The sequence below is a fragment of the Coregonus lavaretus genome, assembly GCF_964263955.1.
Source record: "Coregonus lavaretus genome assembly, chromosome: 4".
NCBI lineage: Eukaryota > Metazoa > Chordata > Actinopteri > Salmoniformes > Salmonidae > Coregonus > Coregonus lavaretus.
The window spans coordinates 41,217,690-41,235,957 of record NC_139991.1 but is presented as its reverse complement, the minus strand read 5'-3'; the positions used below and the strand labels follow the sequence as shown (position 1 = coordinate 41,235,957).

The 18,268-nt window shown below is 41.1% G+C and overlaps 2 protein-coding genes across 3 annotated transcripts; both read left to right on the top strand.

Annotated features, from left to right (window-relative positions):
* Positions 1 to 162: 162 nt before the first annotated feature.
* Positions 163 to 6,976, top strand: helq (helicase, POLQ like). 2 transcript variants are annotated; one of them, XM_084159791.1, is made up of 18 exons: positions 163 to 805; positions 935 to 1,589; positions 1,772 to 1,950; positions 2,079 to 2,279; positions 2,444 to 2,516; positions 2,610 to 2,707; positions 2,923 to 3,021; positions 3,145 to 3,290; positions 3,411 to 3,650; positions 3,818 to 3,959; positions 4,099 to 4,203; positions 4,343 to 4,550; positions 4,713 to 4,870; positions 5,093 to 5,191; positions 5,629 to 5,802; positions 6,154 to 6,267; positions 6,471 to 6,605; positions 6,763 to 6,976. In XM_084159791.1, the coding sequence occupies exons 1-18, from the start codon at positions 620 to 622 to the stop codon at positions 6,844 to 6,846; spliced, it is 3,096 nt and encodes a 1,031-aa protein (XP_084015917.1). In that variant the 5' UTR covers positions 163 to 619; the 3' UTR covers positions 6,847 to 6,976. The 2 variants fall into 2 exon arrangements, with proteins under 2 accessions (XP_084015917.1, XP_084015918.1); XM_084159792.1 differs by lacking the exons at positions 5,629 to 5,802; positions 6,154 to 6,267; positions 6,471 to 6,605; positions 6,763 to 6,976 and having other exon boundaries at positions 529 to 805; positions 4,713 to 4,927; positions 5,093 to 5,158.
* Positions 6,977 to 9,278: 2,302 nt separating this feature from the next.
* On the top strand, positions 9,279 to 17,810 carry hpse (heparanase). Its single transcript, XM_084160479.1, has 12 exons — positions 9,279 to 9,723; positions 10,569 to 10,708; positions 11,039 to 11,167; positions 11,468 to 11,641; positions 11,786 to 11,957; positions 12,585 to 12,632; positions 13,244 to 13,337; positions 13,443 to 13,549; positions 14,147 to 14,261; positions 14,977 to 15,101; positions 15,211 to 15,363; positions 17,138 to 17,810. Exons 1-12 carry the CDS (start codon positions 9,500 to 9,502, stop codon positions 17,295 to 17,297), a joined length of 1,641 nt encoding a protein of 546 aa, XP_084016605.1. The 5' UTR covers positions 9,279 to 9,499; the 3' UTR covers positions 17,298 to 17,810.
* Positions 17,811 to 18,268: the final 458 nt, after the last annotated feature.

Genomic DNA, 18,268 nt, shown 5'->3' with positions numbered 1-18,268 from the left:
TAATATAATATAATGAATATAATATTCAAATACAGTACGGCACATATGGACTGATTGTATCAATAGATCGGAAAAAAGTTCAATGTCGGGAAAATGTTCCGTACTCCACCGGACTCCATTTAAAGTTACTATCTTTGCTCGTCTCTGATTGGCTAATACGTTAGACTCATGTTTACAAATTCATAATGATAGTCTCTGTACTGTATGTAGCCAGTTAGTTACTCTTCAAAATGTCTTCTCTATTTGATTTTTTTTTTGTCTAGGTTGTTCAATACGGTTTGGTAGTAAGCCAAGTTTTAACCATGTCTAGTCAATGTAGCTACTTTCAGCTAACGAAAGACGGTTGAGTTTGCTCACTTAACATTTGGCGTTAACTTAGCCAACGTTTTAACGTTAGCTATCTTATTTTTTTCAAGATAGCTTGCCAACTCACTCAAGTCAGCCAAGTTGACTTACTAAAAAATTAATTGGGGAGCTCACCCTGTCAGCCAACATGATTGTATTGGATTTACTAACGTTACTTAACTAGTAGCTTGCTAGCATGCCAACATGGCTGGTATGCTACTAGAGTTTGCTTAGGCTAACGTTCGTGAGGTGTCAGACAGAGTGAGGTTTTACAATGAGTGCCGAAATCAAAGTAAAACGACAGTCCTCGAGGAAGAGGTCCAGGGATAGTCTAAGAAGTCATCTCACGCCCGTAAAGAAAATAACCAATGCTTCTGGACGACAATGTCCTGACAACACAGGACAGATAGAGCTTCCCAGAGCAGCTATGGACGAATCCATGGATGCAAAGTTTAGTGAGGTGGGTAGCAAACTAATATCACAATGGTGCATTATACACTTTATGTGGTCTGATGATGTTACTGTAATCAACATGATATTGAGTGAGTTACAAGTGCATTTACTGTTTCTCAATGTTGCTTTTTTGCAGTATTGCAGTGACACTGAGGACTTTTTTGGGGGCTATGACAGCATTGTAGGCGACAGCTCTTTCCTGGCAAAGCTCGATAGAGTGGAGCAGAACATGAGACAGCATGACATTGACCATGCAACCAGCAGATGCCCTGTGGTTCTGCTGTGTGACAAACCTGACTTCACCTCACTGAAGTCTTCAACCGACAACTGTCCGAAACAATCATGTGATGACTCAATGACAGAATCAATCCTGGAGGGCTTAACGGATGATGCTTTCATAGACGTGCCAAGCTCACAACTCGCCTTTCTACAAGACCTCCAAACAGCAGACAGGAACTGCTGTACAGATGAGGACAAAACCTCCACGCCTATGAGGCATCCTGAAAAGTCTGTCAGCACTGAAGATAGAAATGAGAGGCATATCGCCCCCAAGGCAAAGAAGAGTGTGTCAGATCATCTGAAAAGAGCTATGATGGCTAATGCAGCAGCTCCTTCTAGTTTCTCCCGGACTGCAGTGCAGAAGGAGGCCGTAGTTACAGAGGAGATCAACGTTGCCATGCAGGCTATGGAATCTGTCTCCATGGAGACAACAGACCTTGGGCCTTTCTTTGGTCTTCCCACCAAAGTTAAGGAGCTGATATGCAATCTCAAAGGAATCAAAGATTTATATGGTGAATAGCTTTCTATTCCTTTTCCCTGTCTAATTGCATGTCCTCACTATAGTTCTGCATCAACTTTATCTTGGCTATGTTTTCAAAGTGTCTGGTTGTCTTGCTAAGTGTGAGTAATTTGAGCTCTTGCCCTGCTTCATATTCCAGAGTATCATCAATAACAATGCTCTCTTATATTTCAGAATGGCAGAAAACTTGTCTAAACCTGGACTCAGTTCAGCAGAGGAGAAACCTCATCTACTCTCTGCCCACCAGTGGTGGGAAGACTCTGGTGGCTGAGATTCTTATCGTCAAAGAGCTTCTGTGCAGAAAGAGGGATGCCCTTTTCATCCTACCCTACATATCTCTAGTGCAGGAGAAGGTATTGTGGTCATTATGTTTTATTTATGAAATGTCTATAATTCCCCTTTCATCCAACTGTACAAAGGGATTATAATTAAACATTTGTCAATGGCAAATCTGTGCACTGTATTTTGCATGCATTCCCAGGTTCGAGGGTTGGCCAGTTTTGGCCTGGAGCTGGACTTCATGGTGGAGGAGTATGCTGGCAGTAAAGGCAGGTTCCCTCCAGTGAAGAGAAGGGGCAAGAGGTCCTTGTACATCGCCACTATAGAGAAGGCACACAGCCTGGTAAACTCCCTCATAGAGGCCAAAAGACTGGACAATGTGGGGCTGGTGGTTGTGGATGAGGTATGCAAATATCTTATTACATTAACATCTGAGACATTATCATTACAAAACATAGAATAGTCACAAACTTGACACAAAAAATGTATCCTCTGATGCCTTGTGTATTTGATGCAATCAATTATACTGTACTGTAGTATCCAATTATTTCGCAATCTCCTTATTAGCTCCATATGTTGGGTGATGGTAGCAGAGGAGCTATCATTGAGATGACTCTAGCCAAAGTGCTCTATATCAGTAGTAAGTGTGACTGCTATTCTTACCCTCATTATATTCATGGTGAATGACGATGTTTTGAAAATGTGTGGAAAACTGATTTTCTTCTTTACACAGAGTCAACTCAGATCATTGGAATGAGTGCTACTCTGGGCAATGTCCAAGATATACAGAAGTTTCTGAAGGCAGATAACTACACTAATGACTTCAGACCGGTATGATATTTCCTAACCACAGACTTGATCTACGCAATGCTATTTTATCCTCTGTGGTATGCCTCCTTGTTTGTGAGAGTCCACGTACAACATGAAAATCACCCAACGTATTCTTTGAAAGCTTAGTTAAAACCAATAGAAGCTAGACTGCGTGTTGTGTACTCCATTGTCTCTGTGATGGTTGGCCACTGATAGTCATGGTGTTTCTGTTTCAGGTCGAGCTGAAGGAGTATGTGAAACTGAAGGACAGCATATACGAGGTGGACCCCAAGGAGGAGGAGTGCTTCAGGTTCTCTCGGCTGCTGAACTTTAAGGTATAATCATCCATTTGATTTGAAGAGCCATCAATTGTATATTTAAAGACATACTGGACTCCAGTGCCAGGCAGTCAGCTTTTGAAGGCTGACACCCACCTGACTAATCCGTCTGTTTTCCAGTACTCCAGTGCAATGCAGAAGGTCGATCAGGATCATATTGTTGCCTTGGTGACTGAGGTCATTCCAAGCCAGTCGTGCCTTGTCTTCTGTCCCACCAAGAAGAACTGTGAGAACGTGGCTGGGATGATCTGCAAGTACCTGAAAGAGTAAGAGGACATCTTTATATTTCTCTTCTCTGTATTCCAAATTATGGTCAGCCTCTCCAGTGGTTGTGATTGTGTGGATTGTGATCGATCCAACATGCCACTTCTTCTTGAATTCTCCAGGGACTTTATCCAGCGCAAGCAGGCAGAGAAGGCTGTGTTGCTGGGTGAGCTGAGGAGCAGTGGGAACGGCTCCCTGTGTCCGGTGCTCAAGAAGACGGTGCCGTATGGCCTGGCTTACCACCACAGTGGGTTGACCAGTGAAGAGAGGAAGCTGGTGGAGGAGGCCTACTCTGCTGGGGTTCTCTGTCTCCTCACCTGCACCTCTACGCTGGCTGCAGGGATCAACCTACCTGCTCGGAGGCAAGTCAAAGCAAGGAAGCATAACCTGTCCGATTACTTTACTGCTACTAAGGCTACAAGGATCAGCTTTTTTCACGAGACATGTCATAACAGAAGTTGCATCTCTGTGTTAGATCGTGACAGTTATTGTAGACCTAATTGGATCCATCATTGTGTGTTTGAACCAGGGTGATTCTGCGTTCTCCGTATGTGGCGGCAGACTTCCTGAAGAGGAGCCAGTACAAGCAGATGGTGGGGAGGGCTGGACGGGCCGGGATAGACACTCATGGAGAGAGTATCCTCATTCTACAGGACAAAGACAAAGTCTTGGTAAATAACAGCTACAACCATAACAATAGTAAACCTATGCATGTAGTACTATGGAATGACATCCTTATGTTTACACGTTCTGACATTTATAGCTGACTCATCTAATGCATTGCTCCTGTCCACCTTTTTGTATTTTCAGGTCAAAAAGCTTGTATGCGCACCAATGGAGATCTGTAAAAGCAATTTAATGCTGAATAACGGAAAGGGTGTCCTGAGTCTCATCCTATCCATCATTGGATTAAATGTACTTCTTAAAAATATCCATAAGTGAATTATAGAAAAATCCAGTTCCCTTTTTAAATGTCTCTTTTTAGCAAATAACTTGGTCTTAATGAATGAATTGATGATACTGTTTTTGACTGTTTTCTATTGTCTAACTTCAGATCACGAACAGCTTAGAGCAGGTCAGGGACTTCATGAGTGGCACGTTGCTCTCGGTCCAGGTGAAACAGGTGTGCTTGGAGAGGAGCCTGTGGGAGGTGACACAGGAGTGTGTTGAGCTGCTGAAAGAGAAAGGCCTGGTCACCGTTTCCACAGAGCCACAGGGTGGGACTCTGCAGGTCACCAAGCTAGGAAGAGCTACTTACAAAGGTGAACTACTCTCAAACTCGCCAGAACTCGTGTTAATTCCATTTCTATTCCCATACAAGGAAATTGTTCATAGCAATCAATTTAAATCCTGTTACAGAGATGTTTTTTTTCTTCTATGAATCACACTAAACACTGTAGCATTATCTGCCCTCTCCTCCCCAGGCTCAGTGGATCTGACCTACTGTGACGTCCTGTATAGAGACCTGTCTAAAGGCCTGGAGAGCCTGATGCTGAATAGTTTCCTCCACCTGGTCTACCTGGTCACACCCTATGACATGGTCTCCCAGTGCAAGCCTGATTGGATGGTCTACTTCAGACAGGTTAGAGCCCAGGCCTGATGTACTTATTGGTTGTCTACATTAATTACATGTAGATTGGTAGGTAAAATACCTCGAATAACAATTGAGTTTTTATGCATTTATGAAAATATCTAATAATTAAATACATTTCGTATATAATATTGTTTTGTGCAATAGTTTGTCTTCCGCAGTATTTAGTACAGCAATTATTGTGTAAGAGTTTGTTTTGCTTATCAATTTCAGTTCACAATGTTATCAGCTGTGGAGCAAAAGATGTGTGCAGCAGTTGGTGTGCCTGAGAGTTTCGTTGCTAGAAAGGCTGCTGGACAGAATGTCAAGAAGGTAAGAATATTGAGGAAGCATGGCATGATTTAAATACTGTTAAATCAATAGTGTCATATTTTATTTATTATTATTATTATTATATTTTCACAGTTCCCTAGGTTGAGAGATTATCATTGGCTTGGGGTATTATGAGGGCTTATACTTGAGTACGTTGGCTTAAAACCATTATTAAATTAATCTCTAGATTAATCCTCTTATGTTTTTGTAGCTTTTTTCTCTTAACCCCTATATGAAGGCAGACTTAACTAATTTAAGTAATGAAGATAATGAACCCTAAATCTCTTGTGATGTGAATTCAAATCTGCTCTCTACAACTGATCATTCATGTAATAACTGTAACGAGCCAATTCTGTTGTACTATGTCTACTGTCTTTACCAAAGAAGTAGGAATCATTCTACTTCTATGGTCCTTCCCCTCTGCTCTGTTCCCCCAGAATGTGGACCAGGTGGTGGTGAGCCGGCTGTACCTGGCCCTGGTGCTGCTGTCCCTGCTGAAGGAGACTGACCTGTGGAGCGTGGCCGACAGGTTCCAGCTCAGCCGGGGCTTCATCCAGACACTACTCAGCTCCTCCTCAGTCTTCTGCTCCTGCGTGTTGCACTTCACCGAGGTAGCTACCAGCATAGATGTCATATATTATAAGGTTCCGTCCAAACAGAGCCACGTCCTAGTCTCTTAGCAGTGTTACAAGAGCTTTAACTTCAGTCCTCCATTTTTGTCATTTAGCAGACGCTCTAATCCAGAGCAATTTACAGGGTTAAGTGCCTTGTTCAAGGGTGCATCGACAGATTTTTTTCACCTAGTTGGCTCGGGGATTCGAACCAGCTCGGTTACTGGCCCAACGCTCTTAACCGCTAGACTACCTGCCGCCCACTACTGAGAATAGCTCCTAATTTCTATGTTCTTTTGCTTTCTCTTTTGACCCCAATGATCTCACTGTGCCCTCTCTCTGCGTTATCAGGAGCTGGAGGAGTTCTGGCCCTTCAAAGCTCTCCTGACCGAGCTTACCCGCAGGCTGACCTACTGTGTCCAGGCAGAGCTCATCCCTCTCATGGAGGTAGCAGGAGTCATGGAGGTCAGACTTTAAAAAATCTCAATTCATTTTATTGGCATTATAGCATCCTGATAATGTCCTACTTACCTGGCAACAAAAGGTCCAAAGAAAACATATCCACATCTTGGTATCCAGTCATAAGAGCTATTGTCCTAGCCAAAGTTTTCCTGCATTGTTCCAGATGCTTTTTGCATGCTTGTAACCCTTCGATCTGCTTTTGACAGGGAAGAGCCAAGCAGCTATACAATGCTGGATATAAGACTCTGGCTCATCTGGCCAACGCTGACCCAAACGTTCTCGCCAAGACTGTGGAGAACCTCTTCAAGAAGCAAGCCAATCAGATTGTTGCTTCTGCAAAAGTATGACAATATACGTACAATTGTGCTGTTGTTTCCTTCCTAAATCCATATAGAGTGAATACAAAAAAGGGTTATAGAAAATTGGATTGAGATGTGACAAACATTTGCAGAAGTTGTACCCTATTTGATCATTGTCCTCCTGTGGTGTCTGTTTCAGATGCTGCTGAATGAGAAAGCTGATGCACTTCAGGAGGAGATGGATGATTTATTGATGATGCCTCTTAATCTCCTCTCTTTGTAATATGTTGCTGCAGTGTATTTATTGTGTGAAGATTACTTTTATTTAGCTTGGTGTGTTAATATTGTTTTATAGTGGTGTATCATATTGTTTATAGTTTATAGGAGTGATATTAAAAAATATATTTTTGTGATGTGGAAGATTTCTTTTTTTTTTTAAGGTAATATTTCGATCCCATAGAGATGAATAAGATGCTACTGTGAGCATCAAAATCATGAAAGAATTCACACTCAGTGATTAATTGGTCATTTATATAACAGCATGTCAATCATTTGACAGGCTTCCAAAGGCTTGACCCAATATCAGTGAGTAGTGGGACATAGTAGAGTAGAGTACTTGACTTATTTATCTATCACCTTCACCTTCTCTTGGTTTTATGATAAAGAATCGGGTTTCAATGAAGTTATTTTCTATAGTTGAATTCTTCCAAGTAGCAGCAGCAGCAAGTTCTACAATAGGTTCAGTGGAAACCTGTCATTCAGGGCAGGTGATGAGCCCCACTTGTTTAGCAAAATTTAAAAACTTTTTTGCCTGTTAATTTGGGATTAATACGTGTCACATATCAGTTTACAATTTTTTTTTTATGAATAAAAATAATTGATAAAACCGCATACAAACTTTTTTGCTTTCTTGAATAAGGCAGCTCCAAAATGTAGGTGTTTCAGCCTAGCTCAGCGCTTTCTGTGGAGGCAGGGCAGCCAGGGGGACACTACCTCACTGCAAAATCTAAGGGTAGAGCTCGAAAATTCAAGCCCCTTGGGTGCTGCCATAGAGTTACATTAGAAGTGCCCGTCCAAGAAGGCTCAAGGTCATTGGCCACAGATAAAATTACGTAAAATCACGTTATATCTACAGTAGCTTTGATTGGACTGATCATGTCAACATCATACTTAAAAAATCTTAGCTAGCAGTCATCGTCATGAATCAAGTCGACAATCTACTGGCAAATCCTTTTCAAACCTTGTCATATGAAAATAAATTATAGATAAAACGTATCGGTGCTCATCGGCAGTTGGAAATCGCTAATTCAACAACGAGTGGTTTGGAAGGAATCAGTGGCTAACTGCAAGCATTGCAAAGCAATCACTAGCCTGCTATTCAGTGGAGTGGGTGTGTGGTCCCAATTCTTGGTTTAAGGGTCTCTTTTCCAAGCTTAAAAGGATAAACATTCAACATTGGCCATGATGTCAATCCAGCATGACTTCTGCCGAGCTCAAAACAACTGGAAACTCGAAATGGGAAATCTGACCTCCGTGAGTTCAAGACAACTGGGAAAATACGTTAGCCCGTTTTAGAGAAATGTAATCATCGAATATTGTAAGAGCTTTCATTCTCTGCTTATATGCCCCGTTTATTTATCCTACGGTTCTGACTTGGTGTATACTATAAGAACGGCCCATGTTTTGAATTCTGTTGCTGTACATTTCAAAAGTGCTGAACAAATAGTTATATTGGCTACGTCCGTCCTAGCTTGCTCATTAATGTCTTAATCAAAATGTTGGATTGCCTCATCAGTAGAAACCACATTTGTTTAAGCAAGTTAGCCATATCAGCAATGTTTTTTTAAAGGCAGTAAATGAGGCTGAATGAACTGTTTCGCTGCCAGACAAGGCACTGCTGATAGCCAGGTATAGCAGTGGTAAGGTAAGTGGGACTGCTGTTGGGACTCTGCTGTTGGGACAGCTTTATGTAGGCCCTAACAGTTTGTGGGCACCGTTTGTCACCGTTATAGTGCAATTAATGTATTGTTTAGTGTTGTGTTGTGTTGTGTAGTGGCTTTGCTGGCATGCATATGTTAAATTGCGTCAATTCAAAATCTGGTATAGGAACAAAAAGAGGTGAACACACGTCTTTTAAGATATACTAGTATTTTAATTAATGCAAACACTTGAATGGTAAATATGATGTTCGTATATACGGCCCACTGAAAAACCACGCAGGGCAGACAGAGAACTGAGCCATTGTTATAAGTTCTTCTTTAAATACTCTGACAGAGATAGTTTCCGCTCCCTGCTGGGCCTGTCAGAGTAGAGGCTGGGTGTGGTTTAAACTTACCCAACCTATCGATGGCGCACAGGCTGGTCCCAGCCCCTTGGCGCTTCACTGTTGCCGGGCATTAGTTGTTATTTTTACAACTTGTCTCGAGTCAGCAACCTCAGACATAGTTTTCTTCTTCATGTTGCAGTACTTTGTCCTTGAGCGGTTTAACAAAGAGGCAGTGTGTGTCTGTGTGAATCACAAATCTGTCTCAGCCTACCCCCTAACGGTTCCTCACATTAATCACAGCTTGTTATGTTAAACAATCCCAAGCGATGAAATAATAAACATCTAAAATGTCTTATTTCAAAATCATGCGGGCCTACTGTGTTGAGACCGCCCCTACACGATCATGACCATGCACGCGAGCCTAGTTAACGTTGCTATACTGTGGCAGATAGACAAAAGATGCTTTGCTTTCTGTCGTTTGGACCAGGACTACACCAAGGACTTTTCTGGACCAGACAATTGAATCCGACCATAACTGCATACGAGTTTACTAACGACAACGATGGATTTACACCGATCGACGCATTTATTGGGATAGTGAGGGACTACGAGCATCAGTAGATTTGGGTTGTAATTGTCTTACATATTGCTATATAAATTTGAGTTTATCATGATGTCAGGCGTATCAATCTTGGCATTTGTGATGATATCTATTCTATCTCATGGATATTATGTCGGAGCAAGGGTCGAGTCTGCGAGGGATGAGGTACATTTTGAGTCCGTAAATCTGAACGTGGACCTCTCTCGAGTACTCAAGAAAGGGAATGGACGTTTTTTGTCTGTGGCCATAGACGCGAGTCTAGTCGCTGAGGAGAAGTTCATGTACCTTTTAACGTGAGTAAGGCAAGCATTACTATTTTGAGCCAGTGGTGTGAAGTACTCAAGTAAAAATACTTTAAAGTACTACTTAAGTAGTTTTGGGGGGTATCTGTACTTTACTTTACTATTTATATTTGTGACAACTTTTACTCTACTACATTCCTAAAGAAAATAATGTACTTTTTACCCCATACATTTTCCCTGACACCCAAAAGTACTCGTTACATTTCGAATTTTTAGCAGGACAGGAAAATGGTCCAACTCACGCACTTATAAAGAGAACATCCCTGGTCAGCCCTAATGCCTCTGATCTGGCGGACTCACTAAACACAAATACTTCGTTTGTAAATTATGTCTGAGTGTTGGAGTCTGGCCCTGGCTATCCGTAAATTAAAAAAAACAAGAAAATCGTGCTGTCTGTTTTGCTTAATATAAAAATGTGAAATTATTTATACTTTTACTTTTGATACGTAAGTATATTTGATCAATTACATTTACTTTTGATACATAAGTATATTTAGAACCAAATACATTTAAACTTTTACTCAAGTAGTATTTTGCTGGGTGACTTTCATTTTCTATTATGGTATCTTTCCTTTTACTCAAGTATGACAATTCGGTACTTTTTCCACCACTGTTTTTGGGACAATGGTAATGTATGTGTGTTTTATAAAATGATTACCATCAGTAAAAAAAAAAAAAGACCACAATATTAGAATCAGCCAGGGTCTTATTTTCAATGTTACTCTCTCTAAGTTGTTTCTATCTTTAGCATAACAGAGAAACAGTTCAGAGACCAGCGCTACTTAATCTTATGAAACTCCATAAATACTGAACTAAACCTTCTTTCATTCCACCAGGTCTCCAAAGCTGAGGACATTGGCAAAAGCTTTGACCCCAGCATTTCTGAGATTTGGAGGGACAAGACAAGATTTCATGACCTTCAACCCTACATTTATACATTCAAATGAGAATCACAAAAACTATGTGTTTGATGCAGGTAAATATGACATACATTGTGACTCATCTGAACTGTGTGTCACATTACACCACAGACATTGTCAGGCATAATGACATATCTCATGAATTGCAATAGCAGCTCTTATGATGTGTGTATGTGTGGTTTGACTGTGGTCACTTGACTTCTCAGCATGATTCCTGTTTGGCATGAGAGATAGAACAGCATGTTGATTCACACAGAGTCAGCTTGAATGCACACAGTAAACCAGGCAGATCTCAAACAATGTCATTAGTTTGAGGTAGCTCTTAGGTCATCAGCTTCTGAGTGACTCACAACCACTTGGTTTCTGGTTCCTGTTTTGCTAATCAGATGACATCTGTGAAAGGCTGGAGCTGCCTCCACTACTGGAAAAGAGACTGAAGCAGGAATGGACTCTACAGGAAATACTTCTTGACAAGGAGGACTTGCAGAGGAAGTATAGGAGTGTAAAGTTCACAGGTATGAACAATGGTCATGCAGGCAGCATCAGTCTAGCTCACAACACACTGGTTCTTTTGTTTAGCTGTTATCTTGGAACAGCTTTTAGTCATTTAGCAGACGCTCTTATCCAGAGCAACTTACAGTTTAGTGAATGCATACATTTCTTTTGTCATACTGGCCCCCCGTGGGAATCGAACCCACAACCCTGGCGTTACAAACGCCATGCTCTACCAACTGAGCTACACGGGACCATTTCACTTGAGCAAATTCTCTGAAAGAAGAAAACAACATTTAAAATGTGTGTTTTTACCCTGACAGAGTATGCAGTGGATTTGCTCTACTCTTTTACAAACTGCTCTGGATTAGACCTCATCTTCGGGCTCAATGAGCTGCTCAGGACCTCTGAGAACTCCTGGGACAGCAGCAATGCCAGGACCCTCCTACAGTACTGTGAATCTAAACAGTACAGCATGTCCTGGGAACTGGGCAATGGTAATAATTTTGAGGCCCACATGTATTTACAGTGTTATACTAACTAAACCATCTTTCATTGTGTTAATGACTGAAACTGGGAATTCTCAACTAAATGATTTAGGTATTGTAAGGTTGGTAGAAAAATATCCTGTCTCCCTTTAGAGCCCAACAGCTATGAGAAGAAGGCAGGGATCAGGGTGGATGGATACCAGCTCGGCCAGGATTTTGTTCAACTCCGCAAGATTCTGCAGGAATCCAAACTTTACCATAACACTGGACTCTATGGACCAGACATTAGCCAGCCCCGGGACCACCGGAGAGACTTACTGGAGGGGTGAGAGTTTGTCCCTTTATGTAGCCTATACATAAAGTAGTCCCAATATAGTCCTATTGGACAGGCTGTTGTACTAACTAAAGTAATAGTATTACTGCATACCTTTCTATATTCAAGGTTAAATATCACTTCCACTGTAGTGGGAGACTAACCTCTGGTTTGTCCAGTTCATGGGTGTTTTCTGTCATTTCACAGCCGTATTATACAATAAGCCAGAGTTTATTACTGCTTCTCTCCTTTATATCCACCTGCTGTATGTCTATACCCAAGTAAGGCTGTGGTTCAAACCTTAAAGGGATACTTTGGGATTTTGACAGTGAGTTCATCTGACTGGAGAAGAAGATAAAGGGCCTCATTGCCAAAATCCCAAAGTATCCCTTTAACTGTTAATCGTTACACCAACTCATTCATCTCTTATCTAAAAGGCAAAAAGTATACCAAACATATCCTGGCTCTTTTCCCTATTGGGAAACGGCTTTATTTTTACAGTCTATGGGACAAACTCTCATCCCTCAAGTGTCTCCGGTGGTCTCAGGGCAGGTTAATATCAGATCAATAGATTCTTCTTACATAACTATCAATCATGTGGGATATGTTGAACAATCATATCCCATTTACTTTTTATAGGTTCTTGGAGAGTGGGGCAGAAGCAATTGATGCATGCACCTGGCACCAGTAAGTTGAACTGTCCCTCGTGTAGCACACAATGATAAGGTCAGATGTCACGTGTTGCTGCCTTTGACTTTGACACACACACAAACACTGAACAAACACAGGAATAGTTTATGAGCGTGCCTGTGACGTTGGGAACGTGGGTTTGCCACAAGGGGAAAGAGGAACTCAACAGAACTGTTTGTAAAGGCTTGCACTGACCAGACTTCACATCCCACTGGGAAGTTCAACGTCTAGTTTTGATTTACATTTGGTTGAGTTGTCAACTAACGTGAATTCAACGTGAAATCTAGTCAACAAAACATTTCACATGTCATCGAATTTAGGTTAAAAGTTGCATTAAAAAAAGACAAAATGCCCTTATGTTGATAACTTAAAAAAATTCAATCAGTTTTCCATGTTGATTCAATGTCATCACATTGGGTTTTTTGGGTTGAAATTATGTGGAAACAACGTTAATTCAACCAGTTTCATTTCCCAGTTGGGTGAGTGTGTCAGATGAGAGATATGGTCTACAGACCATATAATCTGAAAATGTGATTTTATTCATACTGATTCTGTTATGTTTGATATGAAGACTAAACTCATCCTTGATTACTCTGCCCTTCTATTAGTTATTACGTCAATGGAAGAGACACGTCTCTAGAAGATTTCCTAGACCCTGAGGTGCTAAACACTTTGGCCCTAAAAACACATGAAGTCATGGAGGTAAGGAAGAATAAATAAACAAATGTACATGTTTATAGATGTACTATACATTTATTGTAGTTCAGTAAGGAAGTGAAATGGTTCTTCTGTGTCGCGTGTCCTCAGACCATTGAGCTGGCGTCCCCTGGGAAGAAGGTGTGGCTTGGAGAGACTAGTTCTGCCTATGGAGGCGGGGCTAAGGGCCTGTCTGACACATTTGTCGCTGGATTCATGTGAGTGTGTGTGTATGCTTGTGTTTGTCAGGATAGATAGATAGATAAACCCAGTCAGTATCACACCCTGATACCATGTGATAATTTTAGTCTGAATTACTCTGGAGGTTGTAACAGGCAGCCTAGTCTCGCTTGCCAGACTCATGGTGCTCCACTGTGGGAAGAGAGACTACATACCTGCAGCCTCATTACGCTGGCAGTAGTTGAGTCAATTGTGTCATTAGTCTACGGTCATGGAAGGGAATCTCTGCTATTCCGGAACATGTGGTTTTCATTGAATTTACAGGTCACCTGTGAGCCTCATGATCAGTCTTTCAACCATGCCCTCTTCCAGGAAGACTTACAATAGTAGTCTCACATGCAAAAAAAATGAAAGGAATGCCACAAAAATGCATGGGTCCCATGATGTATCCAACATTGACTTAATCAAGTGTGAGGGCAGTAGGTTTTTACGTAGGATTACATATTTCATTCTCATTGAATAAAGTTGGTTGTATCTAGATCAGATTATATGTGTCAGAATCTCTTTGCAAATAAAAACTTCGGAATGTATTAAAGTACTGTATGTGGTGTAAAATAAATGTTTAATGATTACAGGTGGCTGGATAAACTGGGCCTGGGTGCGAAGCTTGGATTGGATGTTGTCATCAGGCAGGTTTTGATTGGATCTGGGACTTACCACCTGGTAGATGATAACCTGGATCCACTTCCTGTAAGAAATATTCCTGTTTATTCTCCTCTGTATTCTGAATTCCTGAAAAAACACCAATGATCCAAGTATTTGTTGATTGTGACAATAGTTTGTCTATTCTATGAATTTTCCCATTTCTATATAGTCGGGTCCATAATTATTGGCACCCTTGATAAAGATGAGCAAAAAAGACTGTATGAAATAAATAATAAAAATACTGACCTATATTGTATGCTCAATTTAGTGAATATTATTCTCAGAGAAAGAGATTTTGTTTAACAAGTCATTTAAAAAATCTATAAAAAAAGATAGGAGTATGAAAATGTATGCACTCACTAACTGTAAGTCGCTCTGGATAAGAGCGTCTGCTAAATGTCTAAAATGTAAAATAAGTCAAAATTATTGGCACCCCTGTTTTTAATATTCTGGCACTCTCCCCTTGCGAGGATAGCGGCACTGAGCCTTTTTCTAAAATGAGATTGGAGAACACATTGGGAGGGATCTTAGACCATTCTTCCATACACAATTTTTCCAGATCCTTGATATCCTTCGTCTGCGCTTATGGACTGCCCTCTTCAATTCAAACCACAGGTTTTCAATGGGGTTCAAGTCCGGAGACTAAGAAGGCCATTGCAAAATGTTGATAGTCTTTTTTGCTCATCATTATCAAAGGTGCCAATCATTTTGGACCTGACCGTATAATAATTTATCTGGTTTATGGTTGTATTACTGGCAGGATTACTGGCTATCTGTTCTGTACAAGAGGCTTGTTGGACCAGAGGTGCTGAGTATAGAAGCATTTTCCATTTTGGGAAAGATGAAAAGAGTACGGGTCTACCTGCACTGCACTAACAAGAAAAGGTATTCCACAATCCAGCTGTATTTAAGATGAAACAACAACCTGTGTTTGTGAATGAGACAGATGTGAGACAACCATCCTGACTGTTCCTCAATGTTCTCTCTTCTCCAGCACAAGCTACAAAAGTGGAGCAGTCACATTGTTTGCTCTGAACCTGAGTAAGATACCTGCGAGGATCGCTGTGCCTGCTATAGTCTCTAACAGCACTGCAGAGGCCTTTGTTCTACAGTCTGAACAGCCTGGCGAGGAGGGACTCTACTCCAAGTAGGCTACCAGTAAACTGTATTCCCATCAATGGGGCCACTAATCTTAAGTTTGTTGCTTTTTATTATTACAGTTTAAGGAAGGGTTTGCTATTGTCTTGCCTTGTAGTATTGTCAATGTAAACAAAGCTACAGTGGGGGAAAAAAGTATTTAGTCAGCCACCAATTGTGCAAGTTCTCCCACTTAAAAAGATGAGAGAGGCCTGTAATTTTCATCATAGGTACACGTCAACTATGACAGACAAAATGAGAAAAGAAATTCCAGAAAATCACATTGTAGGATTTTTTATGAATTTATTTGCAAATTATGGTGGAAAATAAGTATTTGGTCAATAACAAAAGTTTCTCAATACTTTGTTATATACCGTTTGTTGGCAATGACACAGGTCAAACGTTTTCTGTAAGTCTTCACAAGGTTTTCACACACTGTTGCTGGTATTTTGGCCCATTCCTCCATGCAGATCTCCTCTAGAGCAGTGATGTTTTGGGGCTGTCGCTGGGCAACACGGATTTTCAACTCCCTCCAAAGATTTTCTATGGGGTTGAGATCTGGAGACTGGCTAGGCCACTCCAGGACCTTGAAATGCTTCTTACGAAGCCACTCCTTCGTTGCCCAGGCGGTGTGTTTGGGATCATTGTCATGCTGAAAGACCCAGCCACGTTTCATCTTCAATGCCCTTGCTGATGGAAGGAGGTTTTCACTCAAAATCTTACGATACATGGCCCCATTCATTCTTTCCTTTACACGGATCAGTCGTCCTGGTCCCTTTGCAGAAAAACAGCCCCAAAGCATGATGTTTCCACACCCATGCTTCACAGTAGGTATGGTGTTCTTTGGATGCAACTCAGCATTCTTTGTACTCCAAACACGACGAGTTGAGTTTTTACCAAAAAGTTCTATTTTGGTTTCATCTGACCATATGACATTCTCCCAATCCTCTTCTGGATCATCCAAATGCACTCTAGCAAACTTCAGACGGGCCTGGACATGTACTGGCTTAAGCAGGGGGACACAGCAGGATTTGAGTCCCTGGCGGCGTAGTGTGTTACTGATGGTAGGCTTTGTTACTTTGGTCCCAGCTCTCTGCAGGTCATTCACTAGGTCCCCCCGTGTGGTTCTGGGATTTTTGCTCACCGTTCTTGTGATAATTTTGACCCCACGGGGTGAGATCTTGCGTGGAGCCCCAGATTGAGGGAGATTATCAGTGGTGTTGTATGTCTTCCATTTCCTAATAATTGCTCCCACAGTTGATTTCTTCAAACCAAGCTGCTTACCTATTGCAGATTCAGTCTTCCCAGCCTGGTGCAGGTCTACAATTTTGTTTCTGGTGTCCTTTGACAGCTCTTTGGTCTTGGCCATAGTGGAGTTTGGAGTGTGACTGTTTGAGGTTGTGGACAGGTGTATTTTATACTGATAACAAGTTCAAACAGGTGCCATTAATACAGGTAACGAGGGGAGGACAGAGGAGCCTCTTAAAGAAGAAGTTACAGGTCTGTGAGAGCCAGAAATCTTGCTTGTTTGTAGGTGACCAAATACTTATTTTCCACCATAATTTGCAAATAAATTCATTAAAAATCCTACAATGTGATTTTCTGGATTTTTTCTTCTCAATTTGTCTGTCATAGTTGACGTGTACCTATGATGAAAATTACAGGCATCTCTCATATTTTTAAGTGGGAGAACTTGCACAATTGGTGGCTGACTAAATACTTTTTTTCCCCACTGTATACTACTAAAAATAGAAAGGAGACTTAACGTGTGCTGTGATCGCCAGGTCTGTGAAACTCAACGGAGAGGTATTAAAGATGGTGGATGAAAGAACTCTTCCATCGCTCCAGGGAACTCCTCTTCCTGCAGGAGAACATCTCAGACTCCCTGGTTATTCCTTTGCCTTCTATGTCCTCAGCGAGGCCCAGGCACTGGCCTGCCGATGACCCCAACTGGAGAGGAGGACTTGAGAAGATGGAGGTAAACTCACTGTCTAGACTAAGAGAAGGAAATACTGTACTTGACTATTGCACTAAACAGCTGTACATCTTTGCCAAAGAATGTAAACCAGGTGAATGTGGTGAAAGGATTCAATCATCTTTAAAAATAACTTAAATCACTTTTCATCTACATATATTACATTTTAATATTTTTCAACATGTATAAATAGTCATACTACCTTGTGAGTTGTGTTTAACATTTCAGAGGACTCATAAGGTTTCTGTATGTCTTGGAAGAAATTGCTGTTCAGGAAACACTTAAATGCAATACCTGTTGTACATAAATTATGTTTCATATTTGATGCCAAAGATGTTAGACTTAACTCAACTTGTTTACACTCTGCTTACTTGATTTTCGACTCTGTAATGTTAAGTAGTTGAATAGTGCAATTTTCTATTTTGGTACACTGGGATACAACTTTTTTTTGTTGAGAAAATAAATGCAGTAATGAAATATGGCATGGCATACTATATATGGTTTATATTTTTTGTTATATATTCTCAGTTTATACATATTTAACTTCAGTTGAATCAGAGAGAGGCAGCAATGCAGCGTGTTATTCACTGTCACGATCGTCTTGAAGCGAAGTAGACCAATACGCAGCGTGTTGAGCGAACATGATTGACTTTATTATAATAACGCACAAAAACCAAAAACAATAGACGACTCGTGAAGTCCACAGTAACAATGACCGTAAAGGAACAAAAACCCACAAACACAAAGTGAAACACAGACAGTTAAATATGGCTCCCAATCAGAGACAACCAGCACACAGCTGACACTCGTTGCCTCTGATTGGGAGTCATTCATTCAAACATAGAAATGAACCCAACAGAAATACCAACATAGAAATACACCCAATGAATGAACACACCCTGGCTCAACATAATGAGTCCCAGAACCAGGGTGTGACAGT

Coding starts and splice junctions, on each gene's coding strand:
- hpse (XM_084160479.1), top strand. CDS start 9,500: ATGATGTCAGGCGTATCAATCTTGGCATTTGTGATGATATCTATTCTA. Junction 11,642..11,785: donor GTCCTGGGAACTGGGCAATG/GTAATAATTTTG, acceptor GTCTCCCTTTAG/AGCCCAACAGCTATGAGAAG. Junction 12,633..13,243: donor GATGCATGCACCTGGCACCA/GTAAGTTGAACT, acceptor CCCTTCTATTAG/TTATTACGTCAATGGAAGAG.
- helq (XM_084159791.1), top strand. CDS start 620: ATGAGTGCCGAAATCAAAGTAAAACGACAGTCCTCGAGGAAGAGGTCC. Junction 2,280..2,443: donor GGCTGGTGGTTGTGGATGAG/GTATGCAAATAT, acceptor TCTCCTTATTAG/CTCCATATGTTGGGTGATGG. Junction 3,960..4,098: donor AGGACAAAGACAAAGTCTTG/GTAAATAACAGC, acceptor TTGTATTTTCAG/GTCAAAAAGCTTGTATGCGC.